General features: G+C 43.8%; 1 protein-coding gene across 1 annotated transcript in view; it reads right to left on the bottom strand.

Moving 5' to 3' along the window:
- DHX35 (DEAH-box helicase 35) overlaps positions 1-18,550 on the bottom strand; it is a 71,713-nt gene that overhangs the window by 5,544 nt on the left and 47,619 nt on the right. The window contains 8 exon segments of the mRNA XM_019632931.1: positions 1,745-1,856; positions 4,035-4,106; positions 6,123-6,204; positions 9,148-9,277; positions 10,921-10,998; positions 12,848-12,942; positions 14,804-14,899; positions 18,370-18,424. Coding sequence (XP_019488476.1) covers positions 1,745-1,856; positions 4,035-4,106; positions 6,123-6,204; positions 9,148-9,277; positions 10,921-10,998; positions 12,848-12,942; positions 14,804-14,899; positions 18,370-18,424 — 720 coding nt within the window.

The raw sequence follows: 18,550 nt of genomic DNA, 5'->3' as shown, positions 1-18,550 counted from the left end.
CAGGATATGGTGTGTCTGAAAGTCTGAGGAAATTTCAACCTGGAGCTGGGCTGCTGTGAGTCGCTGGCGACGGTGTAGGCTGCAGCCCCTGTGGCAGTGGGTTGCCATGGGCTACGGTGTGTAGCCAGCAGCCAGCGTGACCGGCCAGCAGCCGCAGTGAGCAGCCGTCCAGAAGCCGGTGACTAATGTGTCCCACCCGGGAAGAGCACAATTCATCACAATGATGGGGCCAACTTGGGCCAGTGAAGCAACGTCCTCCACAACTAGACTGAAGAACAAAAGGACAGCAACTTGTCTGTTCCCTTCCCCCGAATACCTCAATAAAAATCTTTAAAAAAAAAAAAAAAGACTGTTTAAAACAATAACAATATATTATAGCACTATATGTAGAAATAAAATGTAGAAAAAAGCAATACATATGACAACATACATAGAAATAAGCCACATGTAGAAATAACCTATTAACATAAACATGTACATAATAACATATGTAGAAATAAAATATATGACAACAATAACACAAAGAATGGGACGGGGGAAGTGATATACATTGTTGTATGTTTCTTACGTTATAAGCTAAGTAGGGTAATACCAACTCAGGGTCGGTTGTGATGAGTTAAGGATGCATATATAATTTCTGGAGAAGTCACAAAAAATAAACCAAGAAGCATAAAAAGCCATTCGAAGAGTTAATATGGAGTACTAAAAATATATATGATTAATTCAAAAGCAGGCAGTAAAAAAGGGGAAAAAAGGTACAAAGATTAAATTGGACAAGAAAAAAGGTAGGCTTAAATCTAACCATATCAATAATTCACTAAATGTAATTGGACTAAACATACCAATTAAAAACATAATGCAGGGGCAGCCAGGCAGCTCAGGTGGTTAGAGCGCAGAGCTCATAACACCAAGGTTGCCGGTTTGATCCCGGCACGCACTGAGCTGCGCCCTCCACAACTAGATTGAAACACCTACTTGACTTGGAGCTGATGGGTCCTGGAAAATCACACTGTTCCCCAATAAAAGAACAAAACAAAACAAAACAAAGCAGAGCAGACCAAAGAGAACAAGTCTTTGGGCTCTGTCTAGCCAGGAAGTTTGTGAACTCTGATTTACCTGTTTCCACGCTAGCCTTCCAAACATTATAACCACCCCTCAATTAAAATTTCACTAGAAGAATGGATGGCCCTTTTTTTCCCAACGGAGGACCATATTTTTGTATAAATGAACATAATACTGTGAATCTGTTCTCCAGGGCTGACTACCCTGGTCATCCTGCAGGTGGACCTGCCGTGGAAGGCAAGTACACACAGTAACGCTGGGCTCAGCGTCGCACCACTAGGCCTAAATCCCCTTGAGTTCAAGTTTGCACACCTGTTTACGGTCTTTCCAGGCAATCCTCATCAGAGAACATTTGTGCCTCTCCATGCAAACGTGGTCCAAAGTGTGACATAATTACTTTGGAAATGGTTTAGAAGAGCAGAGGGAGAAAGAAAGAGCTGAAGATACACTCTCTTTTTCGTCTCATGAGTTGGAGGGGTTTATGTTGAAACGTACTTCCCTATAAGCAAATGGTAGAGTGCTTTTACCCAGGACGGTCTGAGGATATGGCCATGGCCATTTCACCCTGTGCACTATTGGGGGGCATACATTTCGGCACTGAATTAGAGAATGAATGCGTATTTAAAAATATGAAAAGGCAGGGTAAAAGGTGGTTTGGGGGACAGGCTCTGTTCATGCCTACCGTTCCTTGTTGATAAAAGTGTGGAGCCAGCTCCAACAGCCAAGCAGATTCAATAGCAGTCACATCTCTCATATAATACTTGGAGGTCTGTATAACTTCATTGTAGATAACCCTGAAACAACAAAGAGACATGAGCTAGTTTTCCATATCTTACGATGAGAGTCAAGAATCACAACAATTAGACAATGAGTTTTTTCCCTTCACCTTTAATAAGTATCTATTCTGTGAGCCAGGCACTATATACTAAATAGATTCACACTTAAGCCTCATGGCCTGAGTAGTGGATAAGAGGGTGTCCACTTGCCAGGTAAGACTCTAAGTCCTACAAGATTTCCAAAACATCTCAGCTCTCAGCACAGGACCTGTTTGGGTCCTGAGCCTGCATTTCCAGAACTCTGAACAGAGCCTAATGACTTTATTAGAAATAGAAGCAAAGGCTTGCTGGATTCTGAAAGGAGCTGGGAATTTATTGTAAAGAGACATAAGGGGGGTTTTCAGAGTGATGAAAATGTTGTTTCTTTATTTGGAGTGTGGAGTTACATGGGTATACACAGTTGTCAATACTCTTTCACTGCATATAAATTATACCTCTATTTATGAGGGGGGAAAAAGGCTTTCCTGGGGCTGGGGTAACAGGCACCCAGATATTAGATATGGAATGATATTAGACATAGATATTAGTTTCTGAGATAACGGAAATGCTGTTTCAGAGATTCCCTCATAAGTATAAACACAGCCACACCACCGCTGTCTATCCCTCAAAAGCCAGAAAATGAGTCAGCTGATGGTCAGACCCAGTCAAACAGGGGGCCCTCTGCAGAGAGGCAATGGGGGAATGGGGACTTTTTCCACCACCTTTATGGTATGAATCTGCCTCTGGACTGGCTCTATTTCCGCCATCCTTTCTTTGACTTTCAGGGCTCCTTGGAATGAAGCAGGCAAAAGAAAAGTCTTTTTCTTTTAAGCAACTCCCACATTTAATCATGCAAAAGTCAGCAAACCCTGGAAAAAGGATCTAGAACCGATGCATAGCTTCCCTCTTCAACATGCTCTGCACACCAATGGCCATCAGGTAACACTTCTACACTCAGAACTGACCGAGTCGCCCTCCAGCTAAGAAGCTTCTAGATCTGCACTGGTTACAGGATAAAGTCTAACTCCTTGGATAGGGGAATAGATCTCAAGCTCTACCGCTCACCCATCAGAGTCACCTGGAGGGCTTGCGAGAGAAGAGACTGCAGGGCCCCACCCCCAGTGTCTGAGCAGTAAGTAGGGCAGGGCCCGAGAATCTGCATTCCTAATAAGTTTGCAAGTGACGCTGGAAACCACTCGCCTCGAGTACCAAGTATCTTACAATGGTCCTTGTTGCCCTCAAATTTTCTCTCTCGTTGTCTCCCCTCCCCTCTCCACATATGCCCCACTCTTTCCAAGGGCTCCTCCATCTATTTGGGGTTAAGAGCAAGTTGTTGTTTTTAAAACTTCCAATCCTCTGTAGATCAACATTTTTGTAAAACACAATACAAATGAATTACCAGAAAAATAAAATTTAAAAAAAGACGCACAACATACAAGCCCAAATATTTTATCATCAAGTTGGGCAGACATTAACCTATCAAAATGCTCTAAAAAGGTGTAACTGCCCACTCTCAACTTCTGTCCTTACCGCCTCCATCACAGGCGGCACTACAGAGCGGCACCATTTCACACACACGCCCCTTGGGTGGCCTTGGGCCAGCCACACCCACGATTCCCCATTTCCCAGAGGCCTTCCCACCGCCTTGCCCCTGCTACCTTCTCAGTCTGCATCCTTTTCTGCCTGAAAACTCCTGCTTCCACATCCACAGCAAATGTCACCTCCTCCAAGAAGTCAGCCCTGGCTCACCTTGGCACATGAGGTGCCAACCTCAACCCTTTATTCACCCCTCCCTCTATCAAAGCCCTTCTTCCAAGATGCTGGAATCTGTTGGTGTCTGCTCTCCATCGGGACTATGGGCTGCGGTCTGAATTCATCTCCACAGAGCTATGCCCGGTGCATGGTTTAGTATCTATTTCACAGCCAACACTGAATGTCTGCTGAATACATGAGTGAGTGGAGGACTGTTACCATTTGCTTAAGGAGTTCTTTGATAGAATGGCAATTCTATCAACAACTCACTATAACGAAGTCAACCAACAGTCCTGGGCGCCTGTACTCCCGGTGTTGGGCCAGGCAATAGGGACCCAGAGACAAACACGAACGAGGCCTTTCCTTCAGCACAGTTACAAAGCCGAGAGGCAGGAGGGCGCTTACCAGCGAGGCGGCTTCTCTGCGTAGAGGACTGACGCAGGGTGGATATGCAGTTCATGATCATCACGAATAGTCCTTGTAAAACAGAAGCATTTTATCTGAAGTGCATTCTAAATACTTACAGCAAGACTTTCCCAACCGATGCATTTAATATTACAAAACATGCAGGCAGGCTGTACTTCACACGAACAAAGCTATTCTCTCCGTTTTCTCTAGTGCCCCTTGTGGACCCCTCCCCCACTACCACCCAGAAGTCAAGCATAAATCATGCAAACAAGGGGAAAAAAGCAAAGCAACACATGGACATTCAGAAAAAGAATTTAGAACTATATCGCTCTGCCAGTGTTTATCTTCTGTAGGTTCTCTTTCAAAATCATGTCCTTGAGAACAGAAATGACATAAATGATTATTTCTTTCCTTTTCTATTAAACAAAGTTAAATACTAAAGACAAAGACGATGGGGAATATAACAGGGGGGAAAAGAAAGCTCTCTCTTAGACTATCCATTTCTCTGAGATAATATTTCCAATTCCGACTCAGATTCAATTCAATGTAATTCAAAAAATATTTACTGAGCACACAATCAGGTCACAAGAGAACATTCATACATTAGGATGTTGCTGCCCAAACCGTAATTATAGGGTTTCTGTGGATGCAGGGATCTGTGGGTCAGTCAGGGGCATGCTTCAAGCACCGCGACCCAGTTCATCTCCTGCTCTGTAATAAAGCCAATGTCCCAGGGTCCAGGCTCTCCCTCCAGGAGGCCTGAGCTGATGATTACCACTGAACCTTGTCTCAAAGGGACTCACTGATCGTGGAGCCTATGATGTAGACCATGTTTTTGTTGAGGACACTGGTGAGAGAATTTGTAAAATGCTACTAGAAATTGCTAATGAGTGCTCTTGTGGAGAGTGGGGCAATCAAAGTGACAACAAAATAACGGTCCTCATTGGGGATCACAGGCCTCTCCAGGGTGGCCTCAAACATGGACAGCTCAGTGTTGGGAGGGGGAGCTCATACGACTGATGGGAACAGAGTCATCATACTGACAGGCCAGAATACTTGGCCTGCAGTAACAAATACAACATACTACAGATAAATGTAAAGTGCTGTATTTCAGTTCAAACAGTCAGTCAGCTACTAGGATGCTGGATGGAGAGGACCTGGCTGTCAAAAAACAAACAAACAAGTTCAGTGTGACTCCGGGCTTGTTAACAAAGCCCAGTGTCCGGGACAGGGGCCACAATGGCTGACCTCAAGGGAACAGGACCATAGTATTTTCTTAGGGGAAAGAGCCAAGGGCAAAATAATACATGAAGGAAATCCAAAGAAAAGCTGGGGAGAAAGCCTCATGATTCTCCCTCATTAAAGAACAGATCATATGATCGCTGTACTTTTAAACAGGCTACAGTGAAGTTATGAAACTAACATGAGCTGAGAGAAAAGACAGACTAACAGTAACAAGTCAAAGAACTGCAATTATTTAGTTTGGGGAAAAGCAGGCGAAGCTATGCATTAGTTCTTACTGCGCTTTAAATACTAAAGGCTATTAGGAGAGCATCAATCATTTTCTAAGCCTAGAAAATGGAACTGGGAGAAACGGGCTGTAGTCTGTAATGGAAGGCAGACCCAGCACATGAAAGAACACTTGTCAACATCCAGACACCAAATGTGGCCGTAATGCAGCAGGGTAGGTGGTGGCTTCAAGCCTGCAAATCTCTGAAAGCATAATCAACTGCCCAACACCAAAATTAACTTCTCCAGGAAAGATCACCTTTAATGGTTCCTTCCAGTCCTACTATTCTATCACTAGAATGGAAATATTACCAGCCTCCCGACTCATAATTGTCACCCTTCTACAACATTTGGATGGGCTGAATATTTGAGAATCATTCCCATAAAGTTAAGATACTTTGCTTAAAGCTGTATAGCTAACCTCATATATGAACTCATCTTCAGATGGAGGCACGATATAAATAAAAGAAAAATGCTTTAAATTCTCTCCTTTCCCTGCACATCAGCTTTCTATGGGGTTTGGATCATTTTTAAGGTTTCTCCTTGAATCAATGACTTCACAAAGTATGGTGTTACCTATAAGCTCCCGTAGAATGAAACCTCGCTGCATTGGCAAAGAATCCCGAAACGATGCACCTCAGAACCGGGTCTGGATCTCCTGCACAAGGAGGCAAACAGAGTGATGGATGAGGCCCTCGCCTGCCGTGTGCTCTGCATGCTGGGCCTGTGCTGTGAGGCCCCACCCCCGTGCCCCCAGGCTACCTCCAGCCACCTTGCAACCAGCTCCTGAATCAGCCCCAGCCCCATGCTTCCCAGTGCTGGGTACCTGTCAGGCCACCATCTATGGAGGTCCCCACCCTCCCACAATGGCTGCTGAGAGAAACATGCTGGACTGCTCCTTTACCTGGGGACCTCCCTTCTCCCCAGGCCACAGATGCCGAGACCAAGGCTGGGCACCAGAACCTAAGAAAGCGCTCTGCTGGCTGGCCAGCAACCTCAGGGACGCCTTTTGAGGAGAGCATCTTGTGGGAATGATGTTCCTTCCATAAGACAAACTGGGACACGACACCACATTATTTCAGCTGGTGTGTAATTCTTCAAAATTTTCAAATATCCCCATTTTAATTGGCATCTATATTGCTATAGTAAACATTATCCAAGGATAAAGACTTCCCATTTATTAGATGATTTCCACAAGATACATTCCAAATGATTGTGCAAAAGCATAGTGTCATTTGTATAAATTATGACATACCAAATTTCACCAATTCTAAGACTTTCTCTGTTTTTCCACTTTAACTCACTAAAATCAGAATAGTGTTTTATAACTATAATTGACAGCCTTTTTTTCTTTCTTAGTTAGTAGTATATAAAATAATGGCATGCCCAAAACATGATGGTGTTTTAGATTCAACGAAATAATTTGTTGGTAAATAAGCTCCCAAAAAGTGGTATTTACAAAGCCATCAACAATGTTATGAGAATGTGAGTTTCACTGCATTCTTATCAGCAGTGTTTGGCAAAAAGGTACCCCTTCTTTTATTGCACATTTATTTGATTACTCCAATATTTCTTCTTTTATGAATTTTCTGTTCCATTCCTTTTCCCATTTTTCAACTTGGAAATAAGTGTTTTGTTTTTTTTTCTTAATACGTTAAATGAACTCATTCTGTAAAAAAAGTTTTGAATTTTTTATCTCATGTCTGCTGAAAACATTTCTCACTATTTGTTTTCTTTTTCTTTAACGTCTAGACATTTTAAATTTGCATGAAATTGATTGAGTTTCCATGATTTTCTCTATTGTTCCTTAGTACAGGATTGATAAATCTCAAAACCACATCTCCAAAACTACAATCTGACCCAAGATTCAGTCCCTTTTGTCTAACTGCCCATGAGAAATTTCCAGGTAGAACAAACGGGGTGAAAATTGGTCCTTGGGGAGCGGAGTGAAATCTTAGATATTACAGTGGTCGTGGCGCTCCAAAGTTCAACCCTACCTTACAAAATCTCACTCTTAGTATTTAACTTCTCTCCTTAGGAAGAACTTCCATTTAATGTAACTTTTCTCCTGGGCAAGAGGTTGACAATCAAAAACAGGTTAAGAAACACGGATGTAGATAAGATTATTCTCTATCTGCTACGTGGCAGGCACTTGGTTAGCTTCTCCCCAAATAGCTGCCCTTGTAAGCTTCCTGTTTCTATCAATGGCACCAACCTGACTCAATCACCCAGGTCTCAACGCTTCGCTCTCATGTGAGGTTATGCGTTCATCAGTGTTCTCTGAGCATCCAACATGCTGCTCACTCCAAGTACTTGTCTCCACAGACCTCGCTCCCTGGTGCGCCCTTTGCTTCTGATTCAACTGGCTGGCCACCCCTCAAGGCCTATGGTGAGACCTCCCAGGCCAGCCCCCACTGGACTCCCTCTTCCCTGCGTTCCTACCACCTCTGCCAATTTGTCTGCCATGGTCACTGAGGTGTCTGCTTGTGCAACTTCTAAAAGAGCAGATAATCTCGCACTGCAGTGGTTTGTCTATCTGGGTACATCTTTCCCTTCACTGCGCTGTTTCCTGAGCATAAGAACCATGTCTTGGCCATTTTGTAACCACTTGCTCTTAGTATAAATGCAAAATAAGGCTCTGGAACCAAACCGCCTGGGTTCAAGTTCCGATTCCACCCTACGCTCGCTGTGACTGACCTTCAGCAAGCTCCTCTCTGTCTCTCCGTCTCATTGCTTTCATCTATAAAATGGGAATATCAACGGTACACATGTCACTGGACTGTCACGCACATGAAATGACATCACATATGAAAACACTCACAACACTGCCCGGCCTGCTATGGGCCCTTAGAAAATGTTAGCAAGGACTAGCGGTGCTTAGAAAGGGGCAGAGTGCCCGGCACACCGTATTCAAGACAACTACTGAATGAATGAGCAGGTGAAGGCACCTCTTCCTCAGAGGTACAGGCTCTGAGCCACACAGACCAGGCTGCTGCTAACCAGCTGCGCTGTCCTGAACTTGACTTTTCCCTAAAACTTGACAACCCATCTGCAAAATAAGGGTAATATCACCTGCACCTCATAGAATGGGAGATCAGCGGGGAGAAGGTTTGTGGAACCCCTGTCATGGTGGAACCTAGTGTGTCCTCAGCTAATGGTGGTCGCTGTCACTGCGAGAGGCTGGAGGCCCCCCCTCACATGGCACTTCTGTCTCACACGGATGCCTGGGCTAAACATACAGCACTTGCTTTACTAACACCTGTGTCTGAAAGTAAAATGTAATTTACATGTAATAGACATAACTATTGTCCACTTAAAAGTAATTTCTCTAGCAAAGCCTACATGGGAAAATGATCTATAAATGTGCAATGATCTGAGTGTTAATTCTTAAGTCTTGTTAAGGCTTATGAAAATTTTTTAGTAGGAACGGCCCTCAGAAATAAAAAATGGACCTCCTTGGAGAAAATATGTCCCTTTTCCACGCAGCTTTTTGTCGACAAAGGTACACAACTGCCTCACAGAGCCCAAAGTGAGAACTCTGAGAACACAACTAAACAGAGCAAAGAAAATTATGTCAACGGTTGGGGCAGTTCATTCTCACCTTCACTGGATTTCTTGGGCACTTGAAACTTCACCAGGAGCTTTTTCAATTGTTCTCTTACAGTCGCAGCTCTGACAAGACCCTTGTAATTCAGGAAATGTTCCTGGCACCACTGAGAGTTCTTATTGTGCTAGAGAAAAACACAGAAATGTTCTTGACTTGGGCGGTACTGTGAAGACCCTCATTTTCTCTTCCTCCATTTGCTTGCTCAACGGACAAGATCTTCAGGTCAGCTCGTAGCTGGCCATTTTGTGCCCCCTCTCTCTTGAGAGAGAAGCTGGCATGCTCACCATCTGCCTGCTCTTTGCTCTCACTCTCTGCCTAAAGGGCAAACGAGAACTTAATGACAAGCAGACTTGTTTTCAACCTTAAATACCTGCGTGAGTGGAACCTCCAGACAGAACCACTTCCCTGCGATTTTTTGGTAAATCAACTTCCCTTCCTTGGCGCTCTTTATTTGACTATATAGGCAAGCAGTATGACACTTGCCAACTTAGAAATAATTTGCAAATTGCTATTATTTATTCCCAGAGTATGATTTTTTTTTCTATCAACAGTGCATAATGTTGTTCTACATTCTTAAGTGTGATCATTACGCCTTAGATTAATTATTGCTATGGGAGTGTACCTCTGAAATTATATTCTAAGCCAGAGAGGAAAGTGTTTTAAATAAGAAAATGTAAATCACGGAGGACTTCCCCAGAAGGCAATGCAACGTGGACCTGTACCCGCATTCTACTGGTAGAGGGAGCTTCAGGTTGGAGGTGACACACTGTGCTTATACAAACAAATTTCAACTGACTTAATCCATAACTAATAATCTCAATAAGAGAGCAGATTTTTCCAAAAACTTTTCATTAACTGAATAATCACTCTTTAAATCTCTGGTAAAGCAAAAATTTAGTATTTTTCCTATTCTAAGAAAGTATTTAAGAAATGAATACAAAGCTATACACGACGTCAGAGGGATGATAGACTGGGGGGGCTGCGGTTATCACTTTGTGAGGGGTGTAAATGTCTAACAATTACATTGTTTTGTACACCTGAAACTAATAAAAAAAAGAAAACAATGAATACAAGATACTGAAAATTTGAAATATCTCATTTTCCCCTTATATCCTTTCCTTTATATGAGTTTCCATTTTCATTGTCTTCATCAAACTCTTTCGATCTATCTTTTTAACAAAATTTTTAGTGAAAACTTTAAGTTGTGTTATTTGCTCTTTGTTTTACAGAATATTAAGAACAGTAAAAATTAACATTGCCTATGGCTAAATGTGGGTAGGGTATATGAATACATATAGATCCTCACCTAAATGTCTTCTCACAGTTTGTCTGGCAGCTGGAGGAGTGGTGGCTATGTGCAGCCTCAAACTCATGAAGACAGTCAACTAAAGACTACAAGTTGCTCTCAGCTTCGTTCATTTGCAAAAAATATAACAGAACTTCCTATTGAAATGTTGCAGAGTGTTGTCCACACAGGGTGGATGGAAGGCAGTGAGGAGAGAAGGGCTGAGGGAGGCCAAGCTGCTAGCCTGCTACTGGTGGGTCACATCTCTAGGCGAGGAAAAGCGAGACATGATCCGCGTTCTTCCAGGCAAAACTGCACCACAAACTCAGGCAGGGGCCCAGCCCACAGATTAGAAGTACTAGCAATAATCTACCAGGAAAATAAAAAGGCCATTCCTTCATAAACTGAACTTCTGGAATCCTCGCTTCTAGCGTGAATGGGTGTATGGGGGGGGGAACCTTCCGAGGGACAGCTGTGCTTACCTTGATAAATGCTTCATAAACATTGAGCATAGTGAGATGATCACCCTCCTCCACGGCAAATTTTCGGTGCACTCGAATCTGGAAAGAATAAAGCAGTGTTTAGAAGGTGCCCCCTGTTAGCCTCTTGTACCAGGAGGTAACGTTACACAAGGAATAGCTCACAGCCTGTAGAGCCCGAAGGACCTGGTTTGCACCATTCTAACTGCCATTTCCTCAAACACCTCGGACTGGTTACTTCAACCTTTCCTGGCCTCAGCTTCCTCAATATTCCTTATCGGGATATTCAGCATGTCTATCGAGACTGCTGTGAGATTCAGATAATTCACTAGAAAGTACCTGGCACAGTTGTTGTTAGATATGGGTTAGTGTTCTTGTCTCTCTCCCCCTCTACACAGTCAATGCCATCTCCTTCAGAACTGCTCCCAGCCCCCAACAGAATACAAACTCCAGGAGGGCGGGGGACCAACTGTCTCATGCACGGTAAGCACTCTATGTTGCTAGGCTACCACTCAGACTCCAGCCCTCAATTTTTCCTTCTGTAAGATCCTAGGCAATGCCATCTGCTCCTATGGATTCAAGAAACAGTATATATAATACAAATACAAGTATCCAAATACACTTATTAACTTCAGAAGTTCCTCCTTGTATCAAATACCACATCATTAATCTCCCTTCCTTCCTTCCATTCACTGAATCGCAGACATTTACTGATCACCTGCTATAGGCCAGGCACTGTCCTACGCATTTGGGATAAAACAGTGAATAAAACAGTGGTGGGAGAAACACGACAAGCCAGATACATAAGCAAAATACTTAGTATATTAGGTGGTAAAAAGTGCTACAGGAGGGGCCGGCTGAGTGGCTCAGTTGGTTAAGAGCTCGCTCAAGAGTTTGAGCTCTGAGCAACAGTGGTTCGAGTCAGCCCGAGCTGAGCAGCCGTGAGCTGCCAACAGGTGGCGGGATGGCTCAGCTAAAAAAAAAAAAAAAAGTGCTACAGGAGGAAAGTAAAGCAGGGGATGGGGATGACAAGGGGCGAGGGGACGTGTTGCAATTTTAGAGAGAGTAGTCAAAACTTCAGTTTCCTCATCTTACAACCAAGTTGGCCGGTCCTGAGGCAGGACTACTTCAAGGCCTAATACAAAAGCAAAGAAACAAACAGGATATGGAGAAAAGAGACATAACCACCTGGGCACAGAGGCAGGCAAACTTCATAATCTACAGTTATACAACTGTCAGGGAGGGCAACAGCAATCCATACGGAAGTGTCCCTCCGCCCCAGGCCACATCCAAGCCCAACCCCTCCGTGTGCAAGACTCTTCCCACAGGAACCGACCTTCAACTCATCTTTGACCTGCCTCCATCAGAATGCCTCCCCTCCGTGGTACTCTTCCGTATCCCAACTTCTCCTTCAGTCATTCCAACATTCACTCTTTCAGTCATCACCGATGCCTGGGCCTCGGGCAGGGCCTTGTCATCATCACCTTGGCTTGATTCCAGCAACAGAATCAACTTTGCTGAGCCTGGTACTGACGCCTTCTGTCCCTGATGTGCCCACCCAGCTGCTTCCAGAGCAGCCCAACAGACAGCCTCCCTTACAGGAATGTCAGTAGGACAATGACTAAGATTTGGGGCTCTGGACTGTGAAAGGCAACTCCACCATGGCTGTGCAACCATGAATGGATTACCTAACCTTTCTGTGCCTCCATCTCTAAAAGTGATTGTAATAGTATCTACCTCCCTGATTTATGAAGATAAAATGACATGAACATAAAGTGTTTGGCACACTGTTGGGCACACAGCCAACACGCCAATGTCCGCTGGTATCATTTGCACGGCGCTGTTGTCAGCAGTTCCTGGTAGTTATAAGAAGGACGGCGCAAAGTGAAAGAGGCTGGCATGAACAGCTGGGAGGGGACGGAGGACTCACGGCCTGAGACTTCTGGTTTGAGGGGACCACGAAGATATTCTGGATCTGCATCATGGCTGCAATGCTTAGAATTTCCTGAGAACAGCCAAAATTTCCTGTCAAACAAAAAGCATGTTTGATTTCAATCACACAACGTGTCAATGAGAAGTGAAAGACATTTTCCGATATTTTCCTTGTACTATGCTGTACACTAAGATTATCTATTTACATAGAGTTTGATTTTTTTAAGTTTATAATATCTAAACACTCACCCTGCCAAATGGGATGTCCTGCACGTGGCCCAGATGAATGGCAGCATGGAAGGGCTCTGAGGAAGGTGCTATTGGTCCACCGACAGCTCTGACACTGTGGGACCCTCCCTGCGAGCCCCGGCAGGGGCCAGCTGCCCCATCCCTGTCGGCAGGTGAGCTCCACAGCTGCTTCCTGCTCCCTTATGTGGACACCTAGGATCCTAGCAGAAGGCCAGAGAGGGAAAGGGGGCAGGGAACATGTGGGCTGTGTCTCTTCTGCTGTTTCTCTGCTCCTGGGCCCTTCTCGGGGGTGGCCTCCCTCTCAGGAGGGCTCATCTCACCTGGCAGGCCTGAGGCACAGCTAGACCAGGGGAGCTCTCTGTGGGCTGCTGCTGCTGTGAGCTCCTGGGACCAGAGTCTGCAGCCATCAGCCCTCCAGGGCATTAGCTGGTGAGAGCAAGCTGTGCCTCAGTCCCACCTCCCCACAGTTTCCTGCCTCATGAGTGATCTGCTCCCCCGCTCCAAGCTTCTCAATGTAAGCCTAAGGTCATCTGGTTGTTCTAAAACACAGTTACGGTTAACTTTCACCATGCTTAGCCAACATACAACTCTAAGCTTGCATTAATGCAAAAGATAAAAGCAAGACAAAATCACTATTTACTTTCCCTGGGGTGGGGAGGGATGGTGGGCAAACTATAGTCTCTAGATGATTTGTGTCTCTAAGTATGAGAAGATCTCCAGGTCATATACACGCTGATCCCTTAACTCATATCCTCACAAGAATCTGAAGATGTCAGAGAAGTTGGGACCCTTGCGCATCGGTGGCGGGAATACAAAATGGTGCAGCCACTGTGGGCAACAGTTTGGTGATTCCTCAAAAGATTAAACATAGCATTCCCGGCTGATGCGGCAATCCCACTCTAAGTATATACCCAAGAGAAGTGAAAAGCAGGGACTTGAACAGATATCTGTGCACCCCATGGTCACAGCAGCGTCCTTCACAAAAGTTCAAAGGTGGACTCTCCCTAAGTGCCCATCAACAGATGATGGATAAACAAAATGTGGTCTGACATACGATGGAATATTTATTCGTCAGCCTTAAAACAGAGGGACATTTTGACAAATACTACAACGTGGATGAACCTTGAAGACATTACACCGAGTGAACTAAGTCAGCCACAAAAGAACAAATATTGTATGATTTCACTTCTATGGTATTGCTAGGATAGTCCAATCGAGACAGAAAGCGGAAGGGTGGGTGCGGGGTCCGGAGGGAGGAGAGAATGGGGAGTTGGTGTTCAGTGGGTACAGAGTTTCGGTTCGGAAGGGATTCTGGTGAAGGGATTCTGGAGCTGGATGGTGGTGACGGTTCAACAACAATGTCAACGTACCTGATGCCCCACAGAAGATTTAAAAGTGGTCAACATGGTAAATTTTGTTAGGCGTTTTTTACCACAATAATAAAAAAAACTTCCCTGTGTTAAAACAAAAATCTGAAGGTGTTACTGCTAGGCCCATAGAAACAAGCAGAAGTGTTTACTGAATGAATGAATGACTGACACTGAATCACAAGTTAGCAACATGCCCCAAACCAGACGGCTTTAGGAGACAGCTCCTTCCCTGCTCTAATCTCCTGCACCCTCTTCCCCAGGGCACCCAGCATTCAGGGAAATGGCTCCTCCGACAGTCAAAATAAATTCAGTGAGAACCGCCAGTCTCCACCCACCTGATTCAAGCAGCATTTTTGCAAACATGGGATTCAAAGGGAACTCTGCAATTCTCATGCCAAGCGGTTCAGTTAGGCGACAGTCTTTGTCCAGGCCTGCCACAAGAACAACAACGACAATCAGAAGGCATGTCCCATTGTGCTGGAGGACGTACACTGTGTTGAGAGAAAAAAAGATGTTGCATGCTAAAGAAAAACAGGGTCCAAAAGATGGGTCATGCACTGCCAAACTCAATGTGACACCAGAGAGCCGTGACACTCAAAGAAGAAAAGATCTCCACTGAGCTCCGGGATACTCAAGCTTTAAAAACTGGTATTTCTAACGGCTTCCATTCAAGGCCTTCATTACTAGGAAGCGGCCCTGTGGCCTCCTCTGGCTCTCGCACTTCCTCACTCACAGCAGCCACGCTCTGGCCCCGCGGCTCCCCACAGGCTGCTCCTTCCCAGGACCGAACAACTGGATGGTGCAAAATATTGTAACAAGGCATTTCCGGAGGGTCTCCAGCAGCTCCTTGAAACACTCTCCCCAGCTTCGAGGACCCCCACACTCTTGGTTCTCTGCCACCTCTCCTGCTGCTCCCTCTTTGTCACCTCGGGGTCTTCTTCCATGTCCAGTCTCTCACATGCCGTAGACATTCCAGGAGAGCAACCTACGCCCTCTGTTCATCTCTTACTAGGTCAGCAATTACAAGGTCATGACCACGAATCTAAACACTGCCCAGAGCTCTCTTTGGTGCCAACACCAGAGCTGTTGTTTATCCAGCTGCCTCCTGGGCAGTTTATGGACCTAGGCAGGCTCCCTCTGTTCCCCCACACCCCTCCTTGCCTCTTTATCGCTGGCCAATATCCATGAATTGAATTCCCATGATGTAGACTGTTGTTTTACTATTGTTTAGACTCTTCTCAAGACGTAGTATTAAAACAAATGCTGCAGAGCTCAGAGTAAGACGGAAAAGGTCATTTCTCTTTTGTTCCCATATAACGATCTCTTTAAAGGTGATAATTCAGGGCCAGCCAAGTGGCTCAGAGGGTTAAGAGCTCGCTCATGAGTGTGAGCTCTGAGCAACAGCGGTTCAATGCCAGGCCCAGCCTGAGCTGAGCTGCCGCTGAGCTGCCAACAGGTAGTAGGGTGGCGCAGCTAAAAATAAATAAATAAATAAAACAAAATAAAATAAAGGTGATAATTCAGCTTGAAACTAAGTGAAGTTGGGTGTTTCCCTCTACCTTTTCCAGCTAATTTAGGGCAGTGACGAAATAGAAAATATTTTAAATGTCATTCTAATTGAATGAAAATCAATCCACTTTACAAATAAGAGCAATGTCTATGCAGTCACGTTTTCCCTTCCTTATTATGGATTATCCCAGGAAACCTTGCTTTCCAGTTTCTACCGTGTTTCCCCGAAAAGAAGACCTAACCAGAAACAAGCCCTAGCATGATTTTTCAGGATGCTCGTAATATAAGCCCTACCCCAAACATAAGCCCCAGTTAAGATGTCAGCCAGACATGACTGTTTGAATAAATGTAGATTTTTGTACATGAATAAATGTAGATTGTTGGAGCAAAAATTAAAATAAGACCCGGTCTTATTTTCAGGGAAACATGGTATCACATGCTTAATTACAGGGGATGGAAATCTATTCCAACACACACTCACTCTGGGCTGACTTAATGCAGACCCAACCTAAAAGCCTTTTGAATCGCTGAAGATCTTTTAAATCAGTAACTGGCTATTCCTTCACAGGGAAATATTACAAATACGATCAATGAAGACAGATTCTTAGTCACTCCATACAAAAAATCAACTCAAAATGGATCATAGATCTACTAAATGTAAGAGCTAAAACTGTAAAAACTCTTCAAAGAAAACCTAGGAGAAAAATCTTCAAGCCTGCAGGTTAGGCAATGGTTTCTTAGATACGACATCACAAGTGACCAAGAAAAAATAAGTAAATTGAACTACTCAAAACTTAAAACTTTTGTACTGCAAACGATACCATCAAAAAAGTGAAAGCCTAAGTGGAAAAATATTAAAATTAAAAAAAAAAAGTGAAAGCCAACCCATAGAATGGGAGAAATATTTATAAATCACCGATCTAAAGAGAAACTTGTACCCACAATATATCAAGAACTCCAACTCAACAATAAAAAGATAATACCCCAAAGGTCAAAATGGACCAAAGATTTAAATAGATATTTCTCCAAAGATATACAAACAGGCAGTAAGAATATGAAAAAGTGCTCAACACCATTAGTCAGTAGGACAACACAAATCAAAACCACGAGATATCATTTCATATCCACTAGGGTCACTATAATACAAAAGACAGATAATAACAAGTATTGGTAACTTGTTATTATGTAGAGAAATTGGAGCCCTCACACACTGCTAGTGGGAATGTCCACCAAACACTTGTACATGAATGTCTGTGGCAGCATTATGTATATTAGCCAAAACGAGCCCAAATGTCCACCAGCCAAAGAGTGGATAAGAATAATATGTGGTATGTCCATACAATAGAATATTATTCAGCAATAAAAAGAAACGAAGTATTAATATGTGCTATTAATATTAATAAAACATAGATGTATCTTGAAAACATCATGCTGAATGAAAGAAGCCAATCATAAAATACCACATATTATATGGTTCCATTTATATGAAACGTCCAGAATAGACAAATCTATATAGAAAGTAGACAGTGGTTGCCTGGGGCTGGGAGGGGGAGGGAAGACAGAATGAGAAGCGAGTGTTAATGGGTACAGGTTTCTTTCGGGGGTGATGAAAATGTCCTAAATATTCTAAACTTGTGGTGATGGTTATACAACCCTGTGAGTATACTAAAAACTACAGAACTGTACATTCTAAATGGGTGAATTACACCTCAGTAAAGATGCTAAAAGAAAAAAAAAAAAGAATCTCAAAGGACAAAACCTCCACTAAAACTTAATACCAAAATGGACATTATCTTCACTTGGAGCAACATTCACAGCAAAGATCAGGTACTTCCTGAAAAGGTGAATTCCGGCGACAATTTTCTCTGTCTTAAGGTAAACACCACATTTTCAGATAACAACAAGAATACACGTTCCTCCATAACTTGGTGTTTTCTTGCCCAAACAATACCACAGGCTGGTATTCTACCCAATTCCCCACAGGGCACTCCAGGAATGGAATGAAAGAGTGAGGGAGAGAACGCTGAGCCATGGATTTCGGGCTGGAGTGAAAGGGCAGAGAAGAAGGCCTAGAGAGGTAACATCCAAAATACTGGTGGGGAATCTTCTGGAATTGTTCAGGAGGGTGGCTCTGGGGATGGTTACTAACAGCGTAAAAGTACTGACATGCTTTATAAATTCATTGCCATGCTTGGACTTCATGTACTATTCATCTAGTTATGGTTCCACTGTCTCATTTCCATAAAGCCTGAGTGTCATTAAGAGGATTATACCTATGGGGAGAACCAATCCCATTCCTGAAGACATTAAGAGCCCTAAAGTGAATACAACCTAATTAATATCACATGTTAAAACAGATCAGAGAACACATAATAATAAGAGACAGGCGTACCTCCCAGAGCATAAAGTAACTCCAACGCTTGAACCATCGACTGTGCTGGAGGGGGCTGTGAAAAACATTAAAATACTCCTAAATTAATGTGTTCGCATAGCAGACATAAAAAGGTGACCATTTCCTGCTTAAATCCACTCTTCTCTCTATGTACCCATACTTCCCAACCTCCAGGCTTCTA

Source organism: Hipposideros armiger, unplaced genomic scaffold (genome assembly GCF_001890085.2).
Source record: "Hipposideros armiger isolate ML-2016 unplaced genomic scaffold, ASM189008v1 scaffold_1196, whole genome shotgun sequence".
Taxonomy (NCBI): domain Eukaryota; kingdom Metazoa; phylum Chordata; class Mammalia; order Chiroptera; family Hipposideridae; genus Hipposideros; species Hipposideros armiger.
Note: the sequence above shows the minus strand (reverse complement) of the source record. Positions and strands in the feature narration are given on the sequence as shown.